Source organism: Sinohyriopsis cumingii, chromosome 4 (genome assembly GCF_028554795.1).
Source record: "Sinohyriopsis cumingii isolate HCF-2022 chromosome 4, ASM2855479v2, whole genome shotgun sequence".
Lineage (NCBI taxonomy): Eukaryota > Metazoa > Mollusca > Bivalvia > Unionida > Unionidae > Sinohyriopsis > Sinohyriopsis cumingii.
This window is the reverse complement of record NC_142964.1, coordinates 73977987-74005302: the sequence shown is the minus strand read 5'-3', so window position 1 is coordinate 74005302 and position 27316 is coordinate 73977987. Positions and strand designations below refer to the sequence as shown.

Here is a 27316-nt window from a genome sequence, read left to right as displayed (position 1 = left end):
GCAGCTTTTCATGCCATTGAAAAACATAATGCTTATTCAGTTTCATGCCCAGGTACAAGTTGTTGTGGATATCCTGGCTTCTACAAACAGCGAATTTAAATACTGAATGCAAAACGCATGGGCTATACATTATTAGTTCTATATACATGACTCTCTGTACGAAAAAAAAAAGTTCTTTTGAGCAAAACTGTAAAAATATGTCAATGATAATAATTTAATTCACATAAATGTCCAGCATGCATAACAATGAATGACGCGTCTGACAAACTCCTCCTAACGCAAATGACACTGACTTGAGACAAAAACTTATTTATAATTTCATTATTTATTTATTTTCGAGTCGGACGCTCTAACCACTTGGCTACCGGAGCGGTATAAAAGAAACACACGGGGTTGCGGGGGGGGGGGATGCTTAGATTATTCTTTGTAAGGCCGTAATGTACGAAAATGAGTTGAAGGTCACTTCCCGATAACTTCTTATAAATTATTTTGAGATTGGAAATACTTATCTTCCTAAGTGTTATTCGAGCAGTTTACAAGTATGTTAAACAAACATCCTGGATGAAAACTGGGTATAAATGAACTCCCATACCACTGAGCGACCATTGACTCCTCTAGTTACATATCGTAGAAGACATTTTGGTAAGTATATTTCTTTTGTATATGTCTTATTCAGTCTTATGCATGCCTGTATATCCATTTTTGTCAAATAACTTATGTTTAATTTTTTCATTCTTTAACACAAAAATTCACAATGTTGTTTGTCTGTTGATACCTATTGATGGCGATAGTATGGTCAACGCTTATGAATACAGACAACAATAGGAAGGAGGTACAGACCGGTTACCGTGAATACCTAAAAGTTCAGTGAGTTTAATTTTACAAGTAAACATCTCACCAAAATGTCACGATTCAGCTTTATAATATGTTCAACATAAATGTATATCATGCTACATCAAAACAATTTATACAGTACATGCTATGATGACCATAATTTCAAGGAAACTGCTCCTTATTTTAGGTCCAACATGTACCAAAATACCCCCCTTCCCAAAAAAATTAAAAAAATAACAAAACGAAAAATCAATAGAGCTTTTCCTGGAATCAGTTCCCAATACAGTTAAATGGTTTAAATTATGTCAGAAACGCTTCAAATGCATGGGCTTTCTGGAAATTCCAAATTCCCACAGAGGCTCAGACCAGAAGCTTCCATCTCACAGACACACTGCCTATATATTACGAGCTTCACCCCACCACCACCATTTCCCACTCTAAATGATCTTCCTGAATTGAACTGGGAATATTTAGTAGTAGTAGTAGTAGTATTAATGGTGTTGTTGTTACAGATAATCAACCATGAGAGGTTTCATTACCATTGCAATCGTCGTGTTCCTCGTTGGCGCTCAAGCATCATTGATCACTACATTTGAAGAAGAAACTGAGAACGAAAGTGATTTGATGGCAGGTAATGAAACATATATAGAAATATACATGCACACACACACACACACACACACACACACACACACACACACACACACACACATATATATATATATATATATATATATATATATATATATATATATATATATATATATATATATATATATATATATATATATATATATATATATATATATATATATATTCAGATTGATGATGTTTCACAAAGGAATAATATAAAATGCAATACATATTATGTACAACGTTGCTTCAATGTATTTGATTCGAAAGTTTTGAGAACCGAATGTTGTTATTTACAACTGAGTAATATTTTGATCTGCAATTTTCTTTTCAAATTTAAAATAGGGGAACATGCATTATAATTATGGGCACTCATGCGACTGTACATTTTTGTAATTAAATGCTAATTGATTTAATTACATTAATAAAATGTGTGGTGAGAAGAAAGCGACTTGACGGAGGAAAACGATGAGGTTGCTACAGAGATTGTTGCAGAAGATACCCCTTCGACTTTTAACATGCTGCAAAATGTAGCAGACATAGAAGATCAGTTACTTCAGGAATTCAAAGACGTGGAAGGCTGTAGTAACAACACCTGTACGATGTGTATTGGATTATGTAAGTAATATGTCGATCTATTTGCAATGACCATACTAGTAGTATTAATAATAATAATAATAATAATAATAATAATAATAATAATAATAATAATAATAATAATAATAAAAAATAAATAATAATAATAATAATAATAAAATAAATAATAATAATAATAATAATATCCAGTCTGTGACATCTCTGTGACTAATGTAACTAATTAGTAAATAAATGAAATGTAACTAATTAGTAACTAAATGAAATGTAATTAATTAGTAACTAAATGCAATGTAACTAATCAGTACCTAAATTACAAGTAATTAATTAGTAACTAAATGAAATGTAATTAATTAGTAACTAAATGCAATGTAACTAATCAGCAATTAAATAAATATACAAAATAAACAAGCTATAGTTGATAACGTATCGATCACTAAATGTAGAATCTCTGTATCAGTTCTATTGTGTCGAACTATCCCCGTGCTTTCATATAATTGCGTTGATACTGTGAGAAAGTCCGTCCATCCGTACATTCTCAGCTCTGGTTCAATTTGAGGTCCTTTATAATCCGTATATGGTGATAAATTCCTGTTTCGTATTCCAGTGTGTTTTAAGCTGATTTATAAAAACAACGGCAGCCTGTTTGAATTTGTTGTTGGAATATCAACTGGACCGCTAACCTTGATTGGAATCGTTCCAGGTAAATATATATGTGTCATTCTCCAGACCTAGCCTATCATATTCTTTTTATTAAATTAGGATGCGAGATACACCGTGCATCACAATACGGATCGCAAACACATGAACAATGTTGTAGGAAGTAATGGATTCGGGTCAGGTGCTTACAACTCCAGTGTATCACGTTCGATCCATGTTACCAGCACATGAAAAGCTAGTTGTTCGCCCCTTCAAGATCGGTCTAATTATTTTCTTCTTATTTCCACTTCCTTCTAATTTCAAGACCTCTCCTCGAAACCATTTCGTTCTTCAAGAAGAGTTAAGTCTTAGAACGTGTACACACAATGAATTCGTTAGAAACGGAGTGGGGATAACACTGTTCCCCAAGTGACCTTGGTTAGTAACATCAGTGCCTGCACAGACCGTCAACCTCGTTTTGAGTTTTCATTTAAGTCATTTTTATCTTGAATTTCTAATAGAAAAAGGATACAAAAACTAAAAATTACAGTACTGGATCTACAGATGCATATCGTAAAAGTTTTATATATTGCCACACTTTTTCTAAATTCTTTGGAAACCGAGCTTAAAGGAATAAACGTTTCTGCAAGAATTTTGGAGAAATAAAATTTGTGGTAACAAAGGCGTTTTGAGATACGCGCCAACTGGTGAACAGGTTTGTTAAAGGCAGAAGACCGATGATACAAAATCTTATCTTGTGTTTTATCAAACATTACATTTTTCAAACCGTAAATGCTTCATAGTCTTGGTCCTTATTTTCCAGTGTACTGTCTTATATTTTAGCGTGCTTTGTTATAGCATGCATGAAAACCAGTGTCCCGTATTTTAGTGAGCTTTATGATAGCATACATGAAAACCATTGTCCCATATTTTAGTGTGCTTTATTACCAGTGTCCCATATTTTAGCGTGCTTTGCTATAGCATACATGAAAACCACTGTCTTATATTTTAGCGTGCTTTGTTATAGCATACTTGAAAATCAGTGTCCCCTATTTTAGTGCGCTTTGTTATAGCATACATGAAAACCACTGTCTTATATTTTAGTGCGCTTTGTTATAGCATACCTGAAAACCACTGTCTTATATTTTAGTGCGCTTTGTTATAGCATACATGAAAACCACTGTCTTATATTTTAGTGCGCTTTGTTATAGCATACCTGAAAACCACTGTCTTATATTTTAGTGCGCTTTGTTATAGCATACATGAAAATCACTGTCTTATATTTTAGTGCGCTTTGTTATAGCATACATGAAAACCACTGTCTTATAGTTTAGTGCGCTTTGTTATAGCATACCTGAAAACCAGATTGTTTTGAGTTCTTCTTGGGATCAACCGTCCACAATTCAATAAAATTATCTGAATTGAACTTTTGGCATTGTCACATTCATTCTTACATAATCAGTTATCACCGTAATGATTTGTTGACGAACTGTAATCAAACAAGAATTCAACTCTTACGATTCCTCTAATTCAAGACAGTTTACGTCAAAAATGTCTGATTTTTATACGTGCGTGCCTGCGTGAGTATTTCCTTCCGATCCGGCCAATATTTAGTATTATTCCTTGTATTTTGCTGATTCAAGTTTCATTAGAGACTCGTGTATCTTTTAGATCCTATCATATATATAACATTATTATGATGATGCATATAATTTATGACATTACGTAAATCACGTAATTGTTATTTTAAAATATAAAGACGTCATGCTTTTCTTTCAAAACATTTTGTGCCTGAAGAAGCATACAGTAAATGCGAAACTAGCTGCACAGAATTATCGTCGTTTGTGTTTTGTTTTTTTAATATCCCAGTTCTGACATTTATACCGAGACCCTTCTGACAAAGCATGGCTATACTTACAACCTTCTAATTTTACATATTTATTTTACGTTTCCTCCATACTAATGTATGTATGTATGTATGTATATGTGTGTGTGCGAGCGTGCGTGCGTATGTCCATCAAATATGGCCTATATTTAGTATTACTCCTTGTGTAAGCACTTCATTAAGGTTTGATGCTGGTACTGTTGTAGTTTGGTACTATAATCATTTGTCTCGAAGTGGAATTCCATAATTTATATATCATTGTTTCCGTGCTGTTAAATTTGTCTTCATTTATTTCATTTTAATTCGTAAACTTATTCTGTTTATCACTTTTTTAATTCGAGAACGTTTTGCATCGTGAATAACGTATAATTTATGCGGTGTAACATGCCTCCATATTAATTTACATAAAATAGGTACAGGCAATATGTCAGTACTAATAAACTCATTACAAACTGTAAACATTTTAATTCACGAAAATATTGAGCATGAATGGAAGAAGTTAAATTTGCAATACATCGGAGTGAAAGAATTAAATGAAACTGAATCACGGACAAGATAATTAAGAACTAAATGTAATATTTTACAGGATTCGTGAAGTCATGATGCTTAAAAATTGATTGATTACACACTTAAAAATCGATTACACAGTTAAAAATCTATTGATTGCACACTTAAAAATGATTACACATTGCATGAACGTCCATAGCGAAGCTATCCTCTTTCTCTGGCAACCCTTCCCACATAACAAAATGTGTGCTATCCCTATATTGTTCGATCAATCGGTCGATTAATATATTAATTGCTTGTTTGATTTATTGTCTGATTGATGGCTCTTGTACCTTTGTTGCTTAATTACTTTATTTCCTTTTCAGCTGCCCCATTCTCATGCTGCGAATTAACGTCCCGCTTCACAACCTGCATAGTAGCTGAGGGTATCCAAAGCAACGGCTCTTACGTTTGTGCCGATGTAATAATTGCCGCATATCGTACTCCTTACAAGTTTCGTGGCGTTTGCATGAAGAAGTAGCACAAGGCTAAACGAGTTACGTCTGAAATTTCATTTGAAAATTGCATACTTTCAACTGCTTATTTTCGTAAAATCTGAAAAACATTTTATCTGAATGTTTTGTACAAAAAGAATGACGTAAATGAGATTTTTAAAAAGTCAGGCTTTTTGTTAGAATAGAGGAATGTTTTTCGTAGATTAAAGCATATATTGACAGATATTTTCCAAACTCAGATTTAAACTCCAAAGACTCTGTGGAAAGATTAACAATTTTAGTTTGGTGGTCTTATTTTCGAATGCTAGAATTAAGCACTAAATACTGAGAGAGAAAAAATTCTTATCTCCTCTTCCTGTCCAGATAAAATGTAACATGCAGAAAAAACATTAAATCATAAAAGCATGAAACACGGCAAAATTTGTCATATTTGTTTATTACTTCAGTGTGGTGCTATTTAAGAATGGGTTAATTGTATAATCAAAGGATATAAAAATAGGTATACATTAACCATCCATCCGTCCGTCCATCCATCCATCCATCCGTCCATCCATCCATCCATACACACATACATACATACATACATACGTCCGTATGTACTGTATGTTTCTTTTTCCATATATACAATCTTGCATACCTACCTATTTATCTACATGCATACGTTTAAAAAAAAAATAATCTTGGCTGCTTGAGGGTAAAAGAATCATTGCTTCATCTAGATAATTTAGAATTTTGAATTGTTAAAATACATATTTGCAAGTTTTACTGCCCTGATGTCTTGATGCTCACACCCTCACACAAGTTTGAGATGCTCAGTAACTTTCTTATGGAGTGTACCATGGACCAATATTAACTAGATATGTATTTGTTTATTTTGTCTTGACCCTCGGGCCATTGTATCTAGCGTATCTGAGGTCTTCTTTTTTAATCTCCAAAAGTCTATATGAATAGAGAGTGAGGATTTCAATAGTTTCTGAGTTATAACCTTTGGGTTTCTTTCCGAAAGGGATGTATTGGTATGGTGGAGTAAGGATTCACCGTTTGATCTACGTCTTTTGTAAACTTTAAATTGTCTTTCACGTCTAGTAAGTGTATCAATGTGCATTGATATGATCAAAATAGTTACCTCCCCTAAAGAGGGGAATGTGCATTTGAAACAGTTGGTTACACCCACAGACCACTCCCAGTCATATCAAAAAGTGTGAAGTTTCTATCTTGAACAGTAGGACGAGTTGAGCAACACACACATACACATACTTACTACACAGTTTACAGTGTATCCAGATTTCAGTATTCGTCTCCTGAGATCTGCATCAGAAATTATTGATGCAACGTCTAATTTTACCGCCACCATATCCAATGTCGCTCTGAAGATGGTCGCGGACAGGATTTGTAGGCGCAAGGAAAAGTTCTTCAGTGTGGTCCTATGAACTACAAATTGTGACGGAGGTGGACGCCCTAACTGTTGTGGGCCCCCGGAATGTTACCCTAGTTGCCCTACAATGTCCGCGGCATTGGTCCCAAATGACGTGTAGATGCTCATCAAATAAAGTCCGCTTACAAAACTGCGCTTCATCAGAGAAGACATGGCTTCATTTAACTCAGGCTGTACAAGTTACAACATAGAGGTATATACAAAAATGAACACGAATATAACGTGTGATGCTGTTACAAAATGCTTAACAGAGATTACAACATTCGGAAAACACAATCTACAAAAAATGCAAATATCTTGCAAGAGTCGTACGTTACATGTATTCATTAATTAATTATAGTCATAAACATTAGTCCTTGAAGTGTAAAAATGAGGTATAAATTTGTGTCGTTCGTCATGAAAATAAGAACGTGACAGAAGATAGTGATATGCATCGCCGATTTCTTGAGATTGACTGATCTAAACTTATATATGAGTTGATCTTGTAGTTGCTGTTCTTTGGATTTTCGTACCCATTTAACTGACACAAAACTTTGATTTCTCCAAACGTAGCTTAACCCAACAACGTCGAATAACGATTTTACTTCGTGTAACCATTTATTAGCATAGGAATGATGACCAAATTGTTTGCATATGAAAAAAATTCATACGATAAGATATTTTCCTTCATAACCACTAACCAGTTTTGCTCAGTAGTTAATCGTGCAACTTTTAATGATGATAATTAAGGGGAAACAACCAATTTCGTCCTATACCATATAAAGATTGATACATTATTGGGACATTCAATATACTTCTGATGAAAAAAAGATGATTTTTTTGGACTATATTAAATCTCACAAACGTCCAAATCTCAGTTATGCTAAACTCGGTTCAATGGTTTGATCGTACGATTACAGCTGACTATCAATAGGCAAATCTAGTTAGTGTATACGATTTTTAAAGAAATGCATACCTTCATTAAATACGGATGCTAGATTATGCAGGCCGTTGGAGAACTTACCCTTCTTGTTAAATCTAAGACCTAAGTAGTTATATTCATCTTCAATATTAATATAGCATTGCGTATCTCAACAACAACAAATTGGGGTGGGGTGTAAATGTGGCATACGTAGTTAGAGTCTCCGCATAAGTCAAAGAGGTTTTCAAAGAAATTGCAACTACAACGGAAGCCAAGTGCGCGATGACATGCACTGTCAAAAATAATCGCGGTGAAGGAAGTTTGAGTGAGCTACGTGCGGAGACACTATGCCAAATATCAGTTTTGTCACATATTTTGGCGGGATCTGGTCCAAAAATGTAATACACAAATCTGGAACAAAAGTTATAGGTAAAAGCGAGAATAAGGTTTTTTATTATATTTTTGTTGTTGCTGCCTTATAAAGCTTTTCTTGTTTGCAGACGAATATTGGTAGTAAAGTAAAAGGTTAACTTTGGAATTATCATCAAAATAAATATCTCGCATGGGAGGAAGCTTCCCAGCAACATTACCTTTATTTACGGTATGGGGTCCAACAATTTCGTCGGCACTTGGTTTTCTTGCCTCTGGTGCAATATCAGGCGCTACGGAAAAGGCTAAGAGCGGCTGAGGACATTGGTACAGAAAACAAAAATATTTTTGCTTAGAGTTTCGTCTAATCATTCAATTTTTACAAAAATGTCGTACCAAGAAGTTACTCTCTCTCTCTCTCTCTCTCTCTCTCTCTCTCTCTCTCTCTCTCATTATCAGTACAGCTTTCAGCACCTCAGCTGTCATTTATGCTACCAAAACTTAAGCATGACAAAGTAAGAGTACAAAACGCAGCAGGAAATGCATAATATCTAATTTGCTTGCAGCACAACTTAAGAAACATGGCGGCATCTTACCTTTTTCCTCACTACTTGCGGTTGGAGCTGTAGGAGCAGCAGAGAAAGTGAATCCCACAAAGTATTTCGCTTAACAGAACCTTCTATCGAAGACATTTTAGATAGAGATATTATTTTTCACAAAATAAACCCTTCTAGTCAGAAAAACATGACAAAATAGGCTTTCTCTGCTGACTAGAAGGGTTATCTCATGAAAATATCTACCTATACAACTATTTCTGTCCGCACAGGGGTATCTCGCGAAAACACTCGGTGGCGTCGTCACTTTCTCTGCTGCTGAAATGCTAGCATTTCTGTGAAAGTCCCTGGCAGAGTTTGCTTGTCGTCGCAGTTTCTGCTGCTGTGAATTAAAAATTTAAGTTAACAATAATGGCCAACATTGGAGAAGCACATTCTGCAAGACTAGCTCGAGAGCGACTAGAAGCAATAAAAAAAATTTCTTCCTGTACGAGATAGTGTAAGACAAAAATTACAAGCGCGGCAACAAGCACAAGTTGAATTTGCGACAGGTGCAGAAGAATTATTTAAACCCGTTACAACAGCTACCGAAAAAGCTGCGGCGATCACTGAAAGAGCTTTATTGGGAGATGAAAAGGGTATTCTTCCAGTGCTAAAACAAACCGCAGAGCAGACTGAAAAAATTGATAGAAGAACCAAACAAACAAAAAAGATTTTACAAAAACTTCCAACTGATATAGTTGCAGCTCAACCACAACTTGAAGATGAAGGAGAAGAAATACTTGAAGGTGCTGTTGGTGAAACCCCAAAAAAAGAAAAGAAAGTAATCGATTTTAGGGAGAAATTTGCTGAAGAGGGTATACAAGAAATTAAAAAATATAAATTGAAAACTACACAGGACAAAGCCAAGTTTGGTGAGTTTGCTGTCGAACGTTTTTCTTCCAGAAATCAATTTTTGAAACCCGGATACGTTAAAGTAAGTAGTGGCACATGGAGAGATTGGTTGTTTAAAATAAATCAAGATGTTGATCTTATAGACAAGGAAGATCCTGGTTATAAGATTTATTTAGAAGGGGCAGAAAATTATGATAAAACATTAAAAGAAAAAAAGCAGGAACAAAGACAGCAAGAACAAGAACAAAAACAAAAACAAAAAGAACAAAGAGAGCAGGAAAAAGAACAAAAGCGAAAAGAAAAAGAACAAAAAGAAAAAGAAAAAGAACAAAAACAAAAAGAAAAAGAACAAAAGCGAAAACTGAAACAAAAAACGCAGGAACCTTCACCGCCATTGGAGCATCCAGATGAAGAAGAAGAGTTTTACGATATATTTGATACCGGCGCTACTGGAAGTGGTTTGGGGGGTGATTTTATTCCCTGCTCTGATAATATCATCAATGACGTATCACGGCTAGAAGTTCTCATCGGAGGAAGACGTGCCGGAAATAACTCACCATAAATAATTAATGAAGCAGCTGATATCTCTCAGCGATTATTTCGCGGCGGCATCATGGATACTCACATCTACCGAGAACTTATTGATGAACTCGTGGACAGCGACTAGTTAAATAAATAACTAATTAAATAAAATGATCGTACACAATTGTCATCGTAGACCAGTCATGGTCAGGGTGGTAAATTCACGAGTACCCGTATACAGGATGACTTATGGAAAGGGATTAGGCGATGTTGTTCGCGGTTTATTTGCGAGGATGGCACCTAAAGCAATACCAATCGCAAAACAATTATCGATGAAAGCCATTGATGTTATTAAAGATAAAGCTACTGGCGCTGTTGGTAGCGCTGCCAGTAAAGCATTCCTGGCAATCAAGGACAGACTAGCACGATTAATGCGCAGAACCAAAGGGGGTCCACCACCGGTAAAATTACCAGCCACCGCAGATATGCCTGCAAATGTTAGTAAAGTAATAAATGAAGCTGCAAATAAAAAACAGCCTTGATAAATCAAGGGGCTGAACAAATAAACACAAGTTTGATGGCGGGAAGTGGTCTTCGTTTTAGACGATGACTTTTATAATAAAATGTTTAAACGGGAATCCGACCCAGCATTCGACATAGACGAACCGGTTCTTAAAAATGAATCAGTGCGTGATTATCAGTATTATTCTTATGACGCACGAGAGCCAAATAAACGAGGACGAATTGAACTTCAGGTTCAAGATACAAGTAGATATTTCCTGCCCACTGAAGCATTTATTGAAGCAGAAGGAGAAATTATAAAAACAGATGATACAGAATACGGACCCAGTGTTAAAATCGGTTTTGTCAATAACGGAATTATGGCCTTGTTTGATAGTGCTGTCTACATGATTGATGGAAAAAATATCGAATCGATTCAGTAGGATGTCGATGTTGCTACAACAATAATTGGTCTAGCAAGATATTCTGATGATTATACAAGATTATCTGGTCCATCAATGATGTTTGCCAAGGACACTTCTAATTTTCCTAACAGTGATCAGTACGATATTAGACGACCAAGAAACTTTGCCAACGCAGCTGACGTTGATGTGAATCCGGTGGTTCACGGTGCTAATACAGAATTTAATTTAGGTTTCGCTGCACGTAGACAAATGTTGAAAGGTAATCGTAGAAATTTTTCATGTGCCATTCCGCTGTCGTACATCTTTGGATTTTGCAGAGATGTCAGAAAGGTAATTTTTGGAGCAAAACATACGGTTGTGCTTGTTAGAAAAGCCAACGACAATGATGCTATATGGCGACCTCTAGGTGACGCTGGTAAGGTAAACATAACAAAACTATCACTGTGGATGCCGGTAATGACTCCTGCAATTACTGAAGAACAGCGACTGCTTTCTTTTATGGATCAAGGTGGTAAAGTGTTGTTATCGTGGCTTACAACAACCACAGATAGTGCTCAAAGTACCAATAACGGTTTATTCACATGGCATATAGCATCACAGCAGAGGGTTGCCGCGCCGCGACATATTTTCATTGCTCTTCAGGATGTTGCACGGGTGGGTAATGAAACACGTTCGCATATGATATTTGATCAACTTGGTATCACTGACGTTTCTCTGAGAATAAACGGGCATCAAGAACCGTCTGAGAACATACTGTTAGATTTTGGTAATAATCATGTTGCACGTGCATATCAACGATTGACGAAATATCTAGCGCGTGATCTGAATATCGATACTGGTTTGCAAATATCACAATTGGATTTTATATCTCATTATCCAATCTAATACTTCTCGTTAGAGCGTCTTGATTTAACCAGACAGTCTGTCGTTGATATACACTTTCGGGCTACCGTGAATAGAGACGTAGGAGCTATAGCTAATTACAGAGCAATCGCGGTCATACTTTCCGACAAAGCAATGTTGCTTGAAGGTGCTGGCGGCCGAATGATATTCGCTGATGCACCAGTACAAAACATGTAACACAATTAGATCAATCACTAATAAAATAATGTCATACAATCAAGTTAGTGTTACTTTGACTCCTGGTCAGACTAAGAAATTGCAATCAAAGAACGCGAGCACATGTGGAACAGCAATAACACTTAAATACGATCAGCTAGCGGGTGGTCCAAACAAGTTATCGCTGACTAAAACACAGATTAATCATCTTAATAAAGCAAAGCAAGCAAAGACTGGAGTTCGACTTGATCTCTCTCCTGCAGCTGTCAAACATATGGCTAAAACCGGTGGAATATTTCCATTACTTGCAGCGATACCAGCGTTGATAGCTGCTGCTGCCCCTGCAGTCGCTAAAGCCGCTGCGTTAGGAGCAGTTGGAACCGCTGCTGGAATGGCACTAAAGAAAGCCACAGGAAAAGGATACAAAAAAAGGGACGAGGGCTAAGACTCCCAGGAACTCCGCCATCATGGTACCAAAAAGGTTTTAAAAACACAAAGTGTTTTCAATGCTAGCATTTTCACACCGATGTCAAATTTTGAATTGCTTGATGCTGCTAAACAATTAAATATAAAAAATTTCAGAGGCGTCTTTATGCGAGATCAATTACCACAATGACCACGCAATCCAGAAACAGGAATTATTAATCTTGATAACAGCGATGGTCCAGGAACTCACTGGGTTGCTTACGCGATCGATCCACGTGGAATTATCTATTTTGATTCGTATGGGTTAGCACCACCAGTTGAATTTCTCCTATATACAAAAAACATCCCCCTGTCAACGACAAAGGTTTGGTATTCAACGTTACCAATACAAACACTGACCGATCCTCCGATATGTGGCCGTGAAGTATTAAATGTTCTTGATGCGATCTCGAAATCAAAGATTTCTCCTCACAAAATCGTGCACGAGTATACCATAGGTCGATTTAAACAGTTTCCTATCAAATAATGGTTGATATTTACGAAAGATCTCTTCTCGAAACAAAAACAAAAAACGCGCCGATGTGGATTTATCAAAATATGCGACCAAAGATGAAATCGATAATCTTTTAACGTTAACCGGGATAGACCCAGATGAGGTTCTTATTTTTCAGGACCGGCACGGAAAACTAAAAACCAGCGATATCAAATGGCATGAAATAATTCGTAGGGTTATTGTAGCTACTCCGGGTAACATTCCTGTGTTCACTGACAGCGGAAAAATCAGAGATTCGCTGATATCAATCGCGGCGCTTCGAGATGACACACAAAAAGCTGCAGGGGAACGTGTAGCGAAGACCGGTGATACAATGACAGGTGAACTCAATCTCAGTGGTAACAAAATAACCGCGTTAGCGATTCCAACCTCGCCGGAAGATGCCACTAACAAACAATATGTTGACGCAAGCGCTAGCGCCGTTGACGGTAAACTAACAACGTTGTGGGTAGAGTATGATGTTCATGTAAACGCGTTCACAAGACTTCGAAGAAACTTTCAAAAAACCGATGATGCCACGGATAAGTTCCTTGGAACTCCTCCCGTCATCGACATGAAACTTTCTGATATCAAAGAAAAACTTACTGGTAACGCCAGCGAAGTCAACGCGATTAATGCCCGGTTAGGTGTAGTCAGAACAGATAGAAGTATTTCAGATCAAATCGCGTTGATACAAAATAACATTGACACGATCAAACAAACACAGCAAAACATCGTAGCGGAGATTCCTGAGATCGTTAGCAAAACCAGTTTGATTAAAGTCCCCACTGGAGTTACTCCTGGGCATGTCACCAACATAGTATACACGGTATCATCGGGATTCGCAACATGGTCCAAACAAAATAATACTATCAAATATACAGCAACAGCCACTGGAGTGTATAGACTGTCTGTGTTCAGTGCCGCTAAATTTGAAATCTTCACAACATATCCCTGGAGACATTCCACCGATAAGCATTCCGGGGTTGTGACTATCATATTAAACAAGGAAACCGAAGAAACATTTATACTGGAAGCCGCCGACAAGAAATTAACCGCAACATCTTACTGGAGGTGTTTAGAATTTGTAGCTGAAACGCCTCAATTGGTTACCGCGTAAAATAATAAAATGATATCAGAAAATGCAAGCATTTTAACACAAAGTGTTTTGAAGTCAGCATCAACGACAACATTAGATGCGCAGCAATATAGATATGATCAAGTACGCGAATGGCATTCAGAGTTAAAAGATATTATTGACAAGTGCACAACAAAGATAAAAAAATACAAACGGCGTGTAACCATGTTAGACACAATAGTGTATTCGGTATCCGCGGTAGTTGCATCTACTGGGGTGCTATTGTCTGCGTTAACTCCGGTGACAACTGCAATCGCGATTACAATCACAATTTCAACGTCAACGACAATTGCAGGAGTTACTAATATAATTGCGAAAAAAATATCATCGTGTGCGCTAACAAAATTGCACGAATATGAAAAGTTAAACAGCGCGGCCACAAGCACCTATTCGAAATTGTCATCGTTGATATCATCCAGCCTTGACGATACAACAATATCAGATTCCGAATTCGCGCAGATGGCAGGGGTGTACAACGATTACACAAAGAACTTCGATTTGAAACGACAGCAGATAAATAATGACGGAATTACTTCAGCAGATAGTCGCAAATACAAGCCCGGCGCGAACATCTTTATTAACAGTAACATCAACTAAGCCACAATTCAGTATTAATTTTCCAACTGCGATTCCAGTAAGCGAAATCGCGTTAGCGCAATTACGAGTATATCACAGTTGGCCCAATATTAGATCAAAATCGTTTGGTGGATTGCCAGCAAATAATTCGTTTGTGTTTGCATATAAAAATAAACCCGATGGCACGCCAGACTGGAATGTCATTGGGTTACCAACCGGGTCTTATCAAATCGAAGAAATCAATGAGGAATTACAACGTCGAATAAAAAATATTACAACAAAGGAATCCAAAATAGCAATAACTGTTCATGAGCCAACGCTGTCTTCTGCCATTGAAATAAACACCCCAGACTACGCGGTGGATATATATAATAGTTCAATCCGAACAGTATTAGGATGGCCTGAAGTCGCTCCACCAGCACAACCAATACCACCAGAACCTAAAAAGTCTGATTATGTCACTGACAAACAATCATATCATGAAATTACACCAGAATACAAAGACCGTCTGGATCACATAAAAGGGTCAACGTCTAGTCGTCATTTTTACTTCACCGACAAGGACACTGTTCAGTGGTGTTTTACCCGGGGCCCTGAAACTTTGATTATTACCCTAAACAATATTATTGAATATTTTAAAGAAATTAATCAAGAACATAAAACACAACTAACACAACTGCGGTGGTTCTTCCAAGAACATCTTTTTGATATAGCGCTACGTAGCGAAATTATTAAGCGGATTGAAATATTAAATCAGCTCGCATATGACATGGAATATCTTATATCAGCGAGTAATTCAGGCAACAATTGATCATACTGATACCGACATACATCGTAGTAAGCAAAATTTTTTAAAGTTCTTTAGAATACCAGAGGCGAATCTAACAAATTTTAAACTTCCTTGGTATAACGTGCCCGAGTTAAGAAAATCCGTCACCGACTTCATCAATGAATCCTTCGATGACATACACGCACAACACAGAAAAACACTACCGGACCCAACTATCCTCAGACATAACAATAACACCGAAGGGCAAGGCCGTCATGTATCCCCGGGCATCGTAAATATAACTTCAGTGGTCGCGGTCAATCTTGTGTGTGATGTCATCGATGGCAGTTACAGCACAGACACGACATTATCAAATCAAGCCCAGCAAGGATTTATTCTTTATTCATTTACTCCGAAAGAACCACCTGGATTTCTGATTGTGCAAGAGCCAATCAATCCGGTCTATCTACGATGTCATAATCCATGGCTGACCAGAATAAATTTCACACTGACAGACCAATCTGGGAATCCCCTTGATTTGCGAAATGAAACACTACATATTAGTCTCCTTGTGAAATCGTAAACGATTTCCAAGTCTTAAGACTTTCAATCGTGAAACGATTTCCAATTAATAATATTATATTATAATAATGTCCTTGAAGAAAAAATGTGATGATGATTTCATTGATGATAGCAATGATAGCAGTGATGTCACCGACGACGACGACAGTGATGATGATTTCATTGATGATAGCAGTGATAGCAGTGATGTCACTGACGACGACAGCAGTAATGTCACCTTGATTTCATCCTTGACTTTGTCAAGGGGAAGTAAAAAAAAAATATTACTTTTTTTTACTTTCGATTTCATTTCCAAGTACCTGATTTCATCAGGGTGAGGTATTTACTTCCTCGTCGTCCTTAATTTCATCCTTGACTTCGTCATTAACTTTGTCATCCTTGACTTCGTCAAGGGACATACAATGTTTCAATTTTCTAACGCGAGTATTTATTATCTTTTTTGTTTCATACTCGGCTGCCAATGCCAACCTAATCTTTTCAATTGCACGAGATAGTGAAACAAAACCATTTATTTGTGCTTCTTCTTCTACTGTGACCAGCGGTTTATACAAATTATTTTGAATTTTTTTTAAGAATCGATATTAAGCAGGAAGAATATAACGCCCTGCGCGTTTAGCTTCATATAATGATTCAAAATCGGACATAATTGTTTCAGGATTTAGTGATAAATTAAATCCTTGTTCTTCTAAATTTTTAATAGCATCATTCACATTATTGATATTTTCGTAATTCATATATATATAATATTTATATATTTAAAAGAAAAAACATCACATCTCCTTGAGCCTCTAGGGTGTCTTATAACATCCTACCAAACTCAGGAGCGGAAACACGACCCCCATGTGAGCCCCTAACCTGTCAAATAACAGTCTAGAGAGCCCAGAGGGTGTGTTTGCGAGAGAGACGAGACATTCCCCGTAATGAACCCCCTAGCTTACCTGATGATATGCTAGCAAGGTTCATATAGGGACAACCCACAACATGTAGTATTTACATCTGTAAAGCTTCTAAATTGCCACCGCATTTTAGCAAGCTTACAGTAGTATAACTTAATTCTAACTTATCCTAGGACTGTAAAGCTTCTAAATTGCCACCGCATTTTAGCAAGCTTACACAGTAGTATTGTAGACATATAGTATTTACATCTGTAAAGCTTCTAAATTGCCACCGCATTTTAGCAAGCTTACAGTAGTATTGTACAGACACATAGTAGTAACTAAGGACAGCACAACATATAGTAAGACGACTTATCCTAACGGAGTCATTTTCTACACTCAACAGCGGGACAATACCATCCCGAAAATCAACCCCTGGATGGACGCAAAAAGCATCCGCCATGGGCGGATATGACGGGATGGTATTGATTGCTGTTGAACTTCGAAGACTCCGTCTTCTAACAGGATCGTATCGTATATAAACCGACTGATACTTGGAAGCTCAAAAATAGCTCACGCGATGGGCGTGACTTGTTTAAAATGTTTTATTTGTTTTTTTCTTAAATATGATCATGTGGAAAATACAGATGAACCATAACCCCGAACAAGTGTAATAAAATAAAGATTTTATCCGCAAAAAAAAGATAAATAGACAATTACGCCTTTGTCGAGGAATAAAGGGAAGTTATTTACTTCCTTGTACACAGAAAACCGTCTGCTCGTTGTGTTACCTGTAAACGATTTACCTCTGTAGTGGTAACAGACAGTTAACAAATTCTGAATTTAAGCTCTAAACTGGATTTATGAAAAGACTGACAAACGCGAGACTGTGACGCAGTGTGTATACAGTTGGCTGTAAAAAAAATACCGCGCTGGATAAATTTACCTGTCACGGAGTGCACAACACTTCCTGACAAGGGGAAATAATTGTATCATTGACTTTTACGCAGTCGCTGTAGAGTTATCTCCCATTAAAAAACTTCAGGATTATAGAAGTACCTAACAATAATAAAAAGTAATCCTTTCTCTGTTATATTTTTTTGACAACGCGGATTTATATACATTTTCTGCGACTTTTCGTACTGAAGCCACACAAATATCAAAATGCTTACTGGCTGCATTCATCGAATGAAATGTTTTTTGTTCTTTTGTATTTAAATTTATGGAAACAACCTTCTTGGCGTATTTACTATAACAACCAGTGTTTCCGAATTGACAGTTCACAAGACCGTCTTTGATCTCTCCAAGGAAACACTCATACACGGCCCTGTGATTATAATAATGTTTTTTTCCCAGTGCCGAATCTAAGATAACCAGAATTATTAACAACACCAACTGGTTTTTTCAATATACAGTGTCTGACTATTCCCTCGCGAGATGCTTCATAATTTTTAATGGTTGGATGTGGAACAAATTCTTGGCTCATTTATATAATAATATATTTGTCTAATTTATAATTTGTCTGAAAACTTATTTAAATAATCGCTTTCGGATTTCAGCGCATCTCCATTATTTTTTTTATTGTAATATCGCTTGAGTTCACGGTATCGCTTTCCTTCGCAACTCGCACACAACTGTGTTTTACTTCTGACCCCAATAACACATCAAAGGCATGGTATTGGTCCTGTGCTTCCTCGTTTGATGCTTTGTAGGTGTTCACCGCAGAATTCCTTCCTGCAGGATTTATTACAGACTGTTACAGATCCAACTTTTAACCACTTGCAATGATTCATTTGTATATATAATATTTCTTATTTAAATATTTGTCTTATATATAACATGGAGAAGTTTTCGAGGCTATCTGCAGTTGGCGCCGGGAGATTCGATCTTGACAGACTAACCCGGGACTTACGACGACAATCCCTGACTGATCTATTTAATATTATCAGGAATGCCAAAAAAGAATTCCGCGACGACGGCGCATCTCACGTGTGGTCATCATTTAAAATTATCCGCGATGATTCTGTCAATGTCGTTGACAAAGTCATCGATGCTACAATGAATGATGCACGAGCAAAAACAATTATTGATTATCTCACCCTTGATGAACATCAAAGTGGTCGGAAATATTTTTTCAGAATAAAATTTATTGTGCAAGCAGATTCCGATACGTGGGTTATCCGTGACAAACTCGACCCTGTTCTTGCCAGCGGAAAGACCATTCTGTTAAGTAAAGATTCCAAACCAGGAATGCTGACCGAGATTGATAAACCATATTACGCTTGAGCGTATCCTGTGACCGCAGTCATTTATGGAATCTATCCAATAAAAAAACCAAAAATTGATAAACTCACCCCGATGAGAACGTCGTCGACGACTACGTCAATGACTTCGTCGTTGGCGCTGAATTGTGTAGCCGAGCGAGTAATGGAACATTTTAAAAATGCGATGCGCCGAAACGGTTTGACTGCGTTAAGACAGTCCAAGATAACAGCGTCGGCTGAGCGGGTCAAACACACAGGAGCGTCAATAAACGATGTTGCCAAGCTAGAAAGCGCATTAAGATTTCCCATAACCGTAACAACGATAACAAAGGAAGTATTATACAAATCGAAATATAATCGATACGGGGCTCCAATAAATATCATTGATCATAACGCTCATGCTTGGACTAACGCAGTTACGATATTTCCGCGGGATCGTGTTGTGAAATATTATCAGGGAAATATATTTGATGCTATCAAGCAGATAAGCAAAACCGACCCTGTGTCGATGTGGTTGTTTAAAAGTTCCGAAGATTCCGAGTATGATCAATTTGTAAAACCCAACGGTGAATTATACCGGACGGAGTCGTTGCAACAACAAATGAAAAAACTCGCAGAAAAATATTCAGAAAACACCGAGCAGTTATTGGTTAATTGTTTTACAATTCCGAGTGTTGCCGCTCACGCTGCAAGAGAAAGAAATTCATGGAGACCAAACCAAGTCAGTTTCTCTCGGATATACAATTAAGTTGTGTCGAGTATGGACATGGCGGGCTGTGGAATACCCGGTATGACTACCGGCATATGGTTTCCGTGGATATGATCGCGTGTTATCCGGGAAGCTTTCTCGGGATGGGCGAGTGCCGCGAATACTTTAAGCGATTTGGGCATCCCACGAACTCGATGACACGAGTTGCTATAAACGGTCCTTTACCCGACTTTGACTTGACAGGATTTGCTCGTGTAACTTCGATTGAATTTGCTGCGGGACTTCATCCGTGCTGTTATGTTTGGTTTGGCAGACACTTCAGTGAAAAGCGCTGGGTACCAATAGTGTTATTGCGATATATGCTTGACAGCCGAATACTGGTATCGTTGACTGTCAGTGAAGCAATCATATCATATCGACCGCAGACCTCAGTTTGGTTACCAACACCGGAGCGTATCAGTGTAGATGAAGTCATTAGCGAGTATGCACGAGAGAGTCCAAATACTCCCATGGATGTCATTATTAAAGAAGCTCCTAAAATTCTCAAGATTAAACTTAGCAATAGTGAAAAAATAGCAAAAGATCTCGGACGAAGAATAATCGGTAAATTTACTCAAGGTGCTGCATATGATCATAAACTACATCACTCGCGACTGATTATCGATGATGCTGAATTGGATTTTATAATTGCTGATGCCGTTGCGAGAAATATATTTTGTAATCGGGAGGATGCTTACTTGTCCGACGGGAAAAAGTTGGGCACAGTTGTAAGTTATATCGACGGAGAATCGCCTCAATACACACATCTAAGATCTTCGATGCTGGCTTATGTTTCTATAAATTTGCTATCAATGATAAATCGATTTCCTGACACCGCAGTTAGAGTTTCAACGGATTCATTTTATATCAATAGAAGATACTTAGAATCACTGGCTCGTTTTACAAAGAAAGTCGAAGACTTTTACGATGAATCATGGAGTTTGTGGAGAATAAAAGCGGAGATGTTACATGAATATTGTGAATCCGCTGATGTTACAATTAAGGATAATTATTGGAAATCAGAATTATCAGAAATGTCGAACGCACCATCTGTGCATGATCCTATACCGGACCATATAATCCTTTGGACAAACAACTTGATACCAAGAAACATTTAAAGTAGTCGTGACAGTGACCATATAGAGACTGTCCAACATAACGAAAAAACGAGAAATGTAACAAATTTAGGTTTGATGAGTATGCAGCAATTCAGCTAACCTGAATGATACAATGCATAGGCAAAGATTTTGTTAGAGGTGCTACCGGCTTTAAATACCAGCTTAGCTTAGGAATGGTCAAACCAAAACGAACAAACGCAGGCAGACCAAAGTCCAGTAAATAAAAACGTAAATAGACAACGTACATTCAGAAGACATTTCCTAGTCTACAGTTATTGCTAATGGTAGGTACTGAGAAATAATTCTCTCGTATCCCTCTAGTGTTTTCTTGCTGGTTCGTGTCTTCTTCCTAGCAGTCTTATCTGGCATATATCATCAGAAATATGACTTGGAAGACGTAGTCGAACCTGTTAAAAGTTGTGTCTTCTAGGTACGTTTAGCGTGATAATCTGTCATGGATCTCGTTGAATCGCCGTTTCTTCAAAGCGTGCCAATTTATCTGTGATCCGATAGTTTCTTATATATCTGTATGGTCTGTATGGAATTGCAAATACACGTTCTCAAAATAGTTATAGTCACAAATAACGGCGGCTTCATTTTCATCAGAGTCGGACATTTTTGATCAAACGATGTTGCATATTATGACAAATAGAATTGATTATATTACGGACGTCAACGTACATTCAGCCAGAAGTAATACTTGAGGTCATCTGGACATTGCACAGGAATCCTGATGTAAAATTCCACCAACGTTTGAATGTATTGTCGCTAACGCGAAAGCCTGAAATGCAGCGGTTGCAAATTCTGTGGCTTGGGGAAAACAACGTTTGTAGGTCTTGCTTCCAGAGAATCAACATGGCGAGACCTGGTCACGCCGCACAGGTTTCTTCTGCTACGACAACAATTTATTGATACGACTTAGCGTGTCTTTGGCCAATAAAAATATCTTGTTCGCGGCTTTAGGAATTGACAGTTAGAGAAACAATTCTCTCTCTCTCTCTCTCTCTCTCTCTCTCTCGGACCTCAAACTTAACAAGTCTAACTGTGTTGGGTTCACCGTTCTAAGTTTCTAATGATGTAAGATTTCACTATAATACTACCAAGACGAAATATAATGTCCAAGCCAAGCTGATCTTACGGATTTGTTTTGTGTTATGAAATTAATACATCAGATAATTATGATAATATGTTTGTGATGCAAGGTAAATTAGATTTTTCTGGTTGTCCTAGAGATAATATTAACCCGCTCGGTAAGTACTATCACGCCAGCAATAACAAAATGTGTGGAAAAATTAAAAGAAGAGAATTTGGCAATCATAAAAGAAGAAATCGCACTAAAATTCAAAATACGTATTCTGAAGTTGTACAACGAATCAGAGAAACGTGCTAAGGTAATCAAGAAAAAAGTTTTAAGGAATGTGATCAGGCACCCTGACTATTTGGTGTTGATCTGTTGAGAAAAATTATGTCAAGATGAACATATTTCAGTCAGATCACCACGTGCTGAGTAGGATTGGTCTATCTGGCTACGACGGTATGAGATACATTTTGGATGATGACTGCCACACCTTGGCTCACGACCATTATGAAACTAAATCGGATGACAAGGTGCAAGATGTTTTTGCTGAGTTGAGCCTTGTCTAAGTAGAATAAGACTAAATAATATGTAAAACTATGTTACAAAGACAATCACACGTAAAATATATCGTGCATTGTTCACTTTCGAATACGTTCGAGTAGCAATAATAGAGCTTTAAATAATAAGCCAAATATACATTGTTCGCCAGAATTGATATTTGCTGTTTGTACAGAGCGCTCGCTTTCATTTTTCCAATGAATACATAAGACAAGATGTTTCAAATTTTCGCAGGTAGTAAAATAAGAAGGCGGCTATTTATAACACTAGTTTTGTGGGATATTGGGAAAAAATATTGTTTTTTATTTTATTTTATTGCAATCGTTCATCGGACCGGGTAATATCCCTTATTAATTGTTTTAGTTTGTGTGAACGGCGAATTTCAGACTTATCTCAATGAAATATATAAATCATTTGTGACATTTGTCTCTCTGTAGACATCTAACTTCCTGCGATCGCTGAGATTGCGTCAGTATGGGTTGTTTACTCACACTTGGCGAATGGAATGTGCGTACCGTACTGGACAGAGACGACCAGAAAAACCCAAAGGGAGGACAGCCCTAACAGGAAAAGAACTCACTAGATACAACGTGAACATTGCTGCTTTGAGCTACACTCGGTTAACAGGAGAAGGCGAACTCTGTGAAAGGGGCTCTGGATACACTTTCTTTTGGATTGGCCGAGGAAGTGAAGAGCACCGCGAGGCTCGTGTCGGCTTTGCAGTGAAGACAGCACTGACTGGATAATTGGCTGGACATCCCAATGGAGTAAATGACAGACTCATGACCATGAACCCCCCCCCCACCTCCTGTCTGGAAGAAAGCATCTTACTATCATCATTTGCTACGCTCCAACATTGACCAACCCGGATGAAGTGAAGGTCAAGTCTATGAGGATCTTCACTCCATCATTGATGACATTCCAATAGCTGACAAGCTCGTCATTCTTGGCGACTTCAATGCAAGAGTCGGTAGTGATCACGTTGCCCGGGATTGAGTGCTAGGAAAGTATGGAGTGGGTCACTGTAACAGCAAGCAACGGTCTCCTTTTGCTCCAGGCTTGCGCCGAGCATGAATTGCTGATCACAAATACAGTCTTCCGCCTCCTACCAGAATCCGGACGTCATGGATGCACCCTCGCTCTAAGCATTGGCATCTCATCGACTACGTCATTGTCAGGAAGAGGAACAGGCAGTATGTGCGTGTGACCATGCCCTTGTGCGGAACCGACTGCTGGGCAGACCACCGCCTCATCATCATCAAGCTCAACATCCACAGTCATCCCTAAAGACGTCCGCAGGGAAAGAAGGCTTCTAAACGACTAAACATCACCAAGCTGACACGTACCAGTACCAAACAGTTTCTCGTCTGAAATCCATCCCTCTGGACAATCAGAATGTGGAGACCGACTGGGCGGCATTCAGAGAGCTGGTCTAAAGCACAGCTTCGGAGATCCTAGAACCCTTAGCCAGAAAGTACAAAGACTGATTTGATGGGAACTGCGAAGAGATCAAGCAGTTGCTGGATGAGAAACACCTCCTCCACCAAACTTACCTCAACAACCCCAAGTCCACCTCCAGGAAAGATGCGTACAACAATGTACGCAGAACTGTACAGCAGAAACTTTGTCAAGTGCAAGACGCATGGCTGAGCAACAAAGCTTATGAGATCCAGTGCTACACAGACAGACATGACATGAAGAACTTCTACAACGCCCTGAAATAAGTGTAAGGGCCTACATCATCTGGATCATCCCCCTTCATAGCGCAAACAGCAACACACTAAATACTGAAAAAGAGAAGATTTTTCAACGTTGGGATGAACAATTTGACAGCGTCATAAATCGTCCTTCACCCATTAACAATGAAGCCATCGGTCATCTCCCCCAATTACCCATCAACGAAGCACTGGATGACCCCCAATCTTGCTGGAGACACAGAAAGTGATACGTCTGCTCTCCAGTGGAAAAGCCCCTTGTTCAGACTCCATCCCAGCTGAAGTCTACAAGGAAGGGACACATCCCTGATAGAAAGTCTGCACCAACTGTTTTTACTGATGTGGCAGCGATAGATGATACCCCAGGAATTCAACGACGCTTCCATAATCCACCTGTATAAGCTCAAAGGGATCCCCCAGGACTGCGACAACCACCAGGTATATCCTTGCTCTCAATCACAGGAAATATACTCTCCAGAATCCTACTGAACCGGCTCACTACTAACCTTGACCAGGGACTCCAGGCAGACAACCAGTGTTGATTCCAAAAAAGAACATGGGACCATCGACAAGAGAAATGTCAAGAGCAATAACCGACCTCTTTTCCATCTACGTCGACTTGACAAAGGCCTTTGATACTGTCAGCAGAGAAGGCTTGTGGAAGGAAATGACCAAGTACGGGTGCCCTACAAAGTTTATATCCATGGTGAAGCATTTCCACGACGGCATGCAGGCACGAGTCCAGAACAATGGAGAGACATCTGAACTATTCCCAGTAACCAATGGCGTCAAGCATGGTTGTGTTCTGGCACCGACACTGTTCAGTTTATTGTTCTCCGCCATGTTGACTAATGCTTTCAGAGACGGAGATGTTGGAGTCAGCATCAGGCACCGTACAGATCGAAAACTGTTCAACCCCGGAAGGCTTCAAGCGAAAACCAAAGTTATGAAAGACACCATCAGAGAATTCTTATTTGATGCTGACTGCGCCCTCAACGCTGGCTCAGAACTCGACCTGCAACACAGCAATGACAAGTTCTCCAGCTCCTGCACAAACTTCGGTCTCATCATCAGTACCAAGTAAACTGAATTCCTGAATCAGCCGGCCACTGGAAAGCCTTATGTTGAGCCCAACATCACCGTCAACGGCCAAAAACTCACATTCACAGAGCGTCACTATTGTCGAAGAAATGAACCTCCGCATTGCCAAAACCTGTTCAACTTTCGGCAGACTGTATGCCAACGTCTGGAATAGAAGAGGCATTAGCATCCAGACCAAACTAAAGGTCTACAGGGCAGTTGTCTCCCAATACTACTTTATGCATTCGAAATGTGGACCAATGCCACATCAAGAAGCTGAACCACTTTCACACCAAAGTCTCATGAAAATCCTCAACATCAAGTGACAGGACAAGGTTTCAGACACTGAGATACTCGCCCAAGCAGGTCTACACAGCATCAACACCATCCTGATGCAGTCCCAGCTACGCTGGGCGGGACATGTTGTACGCATGCCAGAACACCGGCTGCCTAATAGACTCTTCTATGGCGAGCTACAGAAAGGACAGCGATCCCACTGAAGTCAGAAGAAACGTTTCAAAGACAATATGAAAGCTGCATTGAAAGCGTTCAACATAAACCCTGATTCCTGGAAGCAAACAGCCAGCGATCGAGTCATCTGGCGTTCCTCCGTGAACAAAGGCCCCAAGCTGTATGAATCTATCAGGACAGCAGCTGCAGAGCTGAGGAGGCAAGCCAGAAAAGCACATGCCATCAACCCTCCTGAAGATGTTCCACTCATGCAAACGAACGTTCCGTGCGAGGATTGGCCTCATCAGCCACCTGCGCACGCACAGAACAGAACCTGCCCCACCAACCCTCGGATGACTAGAGTGGCCCTCGTCGACTCGACGGACGAACAACACAACACTCAAACGTCATGACTGTGTACGCAAATACCCACATTGCAACGCGAGCGCACCTTGCGCCGACATTTTGAGTCCCTATCAAACCGTAGCCAATATCAGTCATGCGTATATTCAAGATAAATGATTTAATCGTCGATAAGGATATTTACTTTATAGAGATGATATATAGATTATACTTGAAATTAAGAGCCCCTATAGCACGAAAGACAAAATAAATATGGAAATTCCCTGGCTTATAACGAAAGACGCATGGGCTTCAGCGGCATAGGTCAATGGGGGATCACGTGACCCCCATCATACTGCAAAAATAATATAAATTCCGACAAGTTTAATCATGCAAATGAAGCTGAAAATATGTCAGAGATTCTGTTGAAAACGCCTAGTAAATATTAACTTTAGTTTCAGACTGCTTACTATACTAACTCTCTTGGCTGTGACTGACTGACACCCCACCCCACCCCACCCACCTCGCAAAAAATCCTGTGGGCGCCCATGGAAAGACGGAATATAAAATTTAAACCATAATCACGCATATTACTACCAAACTGAAATGCAGTTATTACTGACAGACAATACTGTGGGGTTTTTTTTAAATTTTATTATCTTGTATCATGTCCCCAAGATTGTCATCTTGAACGAGTATTTCCGGACAACTATCTTCGCGATACAATGTCAGTTACGGAATTAAAATTTCATAGCATGTGTATTATGCCAGGCCTTTTATATACAAAGACGTTTCACGAAAAGCAAGTGCTTGTGCCAA

At 38.5% G+C, this 27316-nt stretch overlaps 1 protein-coding gene across 1 annotated transcript; it reads left to right on the top strand.

Moving 5' to 3' along the window:
* The first annotated feature begins 509 nt into the window (after positions 1 to 509).
* On the top strand, positions 510 to 6006 carry LOC149801453 (uncharacterized). The gene is made up of 5 exons (XM_089955608.1): positions 510 to 642; positions 1347 to 1465; positions 1912 to 2085; positions 2669 to 2764; positions 5458 to 6006. Exons 2-5 carry the CDS (start codon positions 1357 to 1359, stop codon positions 5610 to 5612), a joined length of 534 nt encoding a protein of 177 aa, XP_089811734.1. The 5' UTR covers positions 510 to 642; positions 1347 to 1356; the 3' UTR covers positions 5613 to 6006.
* Positions 6007 to 27316: the final 21310 nt, after the last annotated feature.

What these genes read in the sequence shown, in the direction of transcription:
- LOC149801453 (XM_089955608.1), top strand. Translation starts at nt 1,357, where the DNA reads ATGAGAGGTTTCATTACCATTGCAATCGTCGTGTTCCTCGTTGGCGCT. An exon ending in TACGATGTGTATTGGATTAT is followed by an intron (nt 2,086 to 2,668) that starts GTAAGTAATATG and finishes TTCGTATTCCAG; the next exon opens with TGTGTTTTAAGCTGATTTAT. An exon ending in CTTGATTGGAATCGTTCCAG is followed by an intron (nt 2,765 to 5,457) that starts GTAAATATATAT and finishes TTTCCTTTTCAG; the next exon opens with CTGCCCCATTCTCATGCTGC.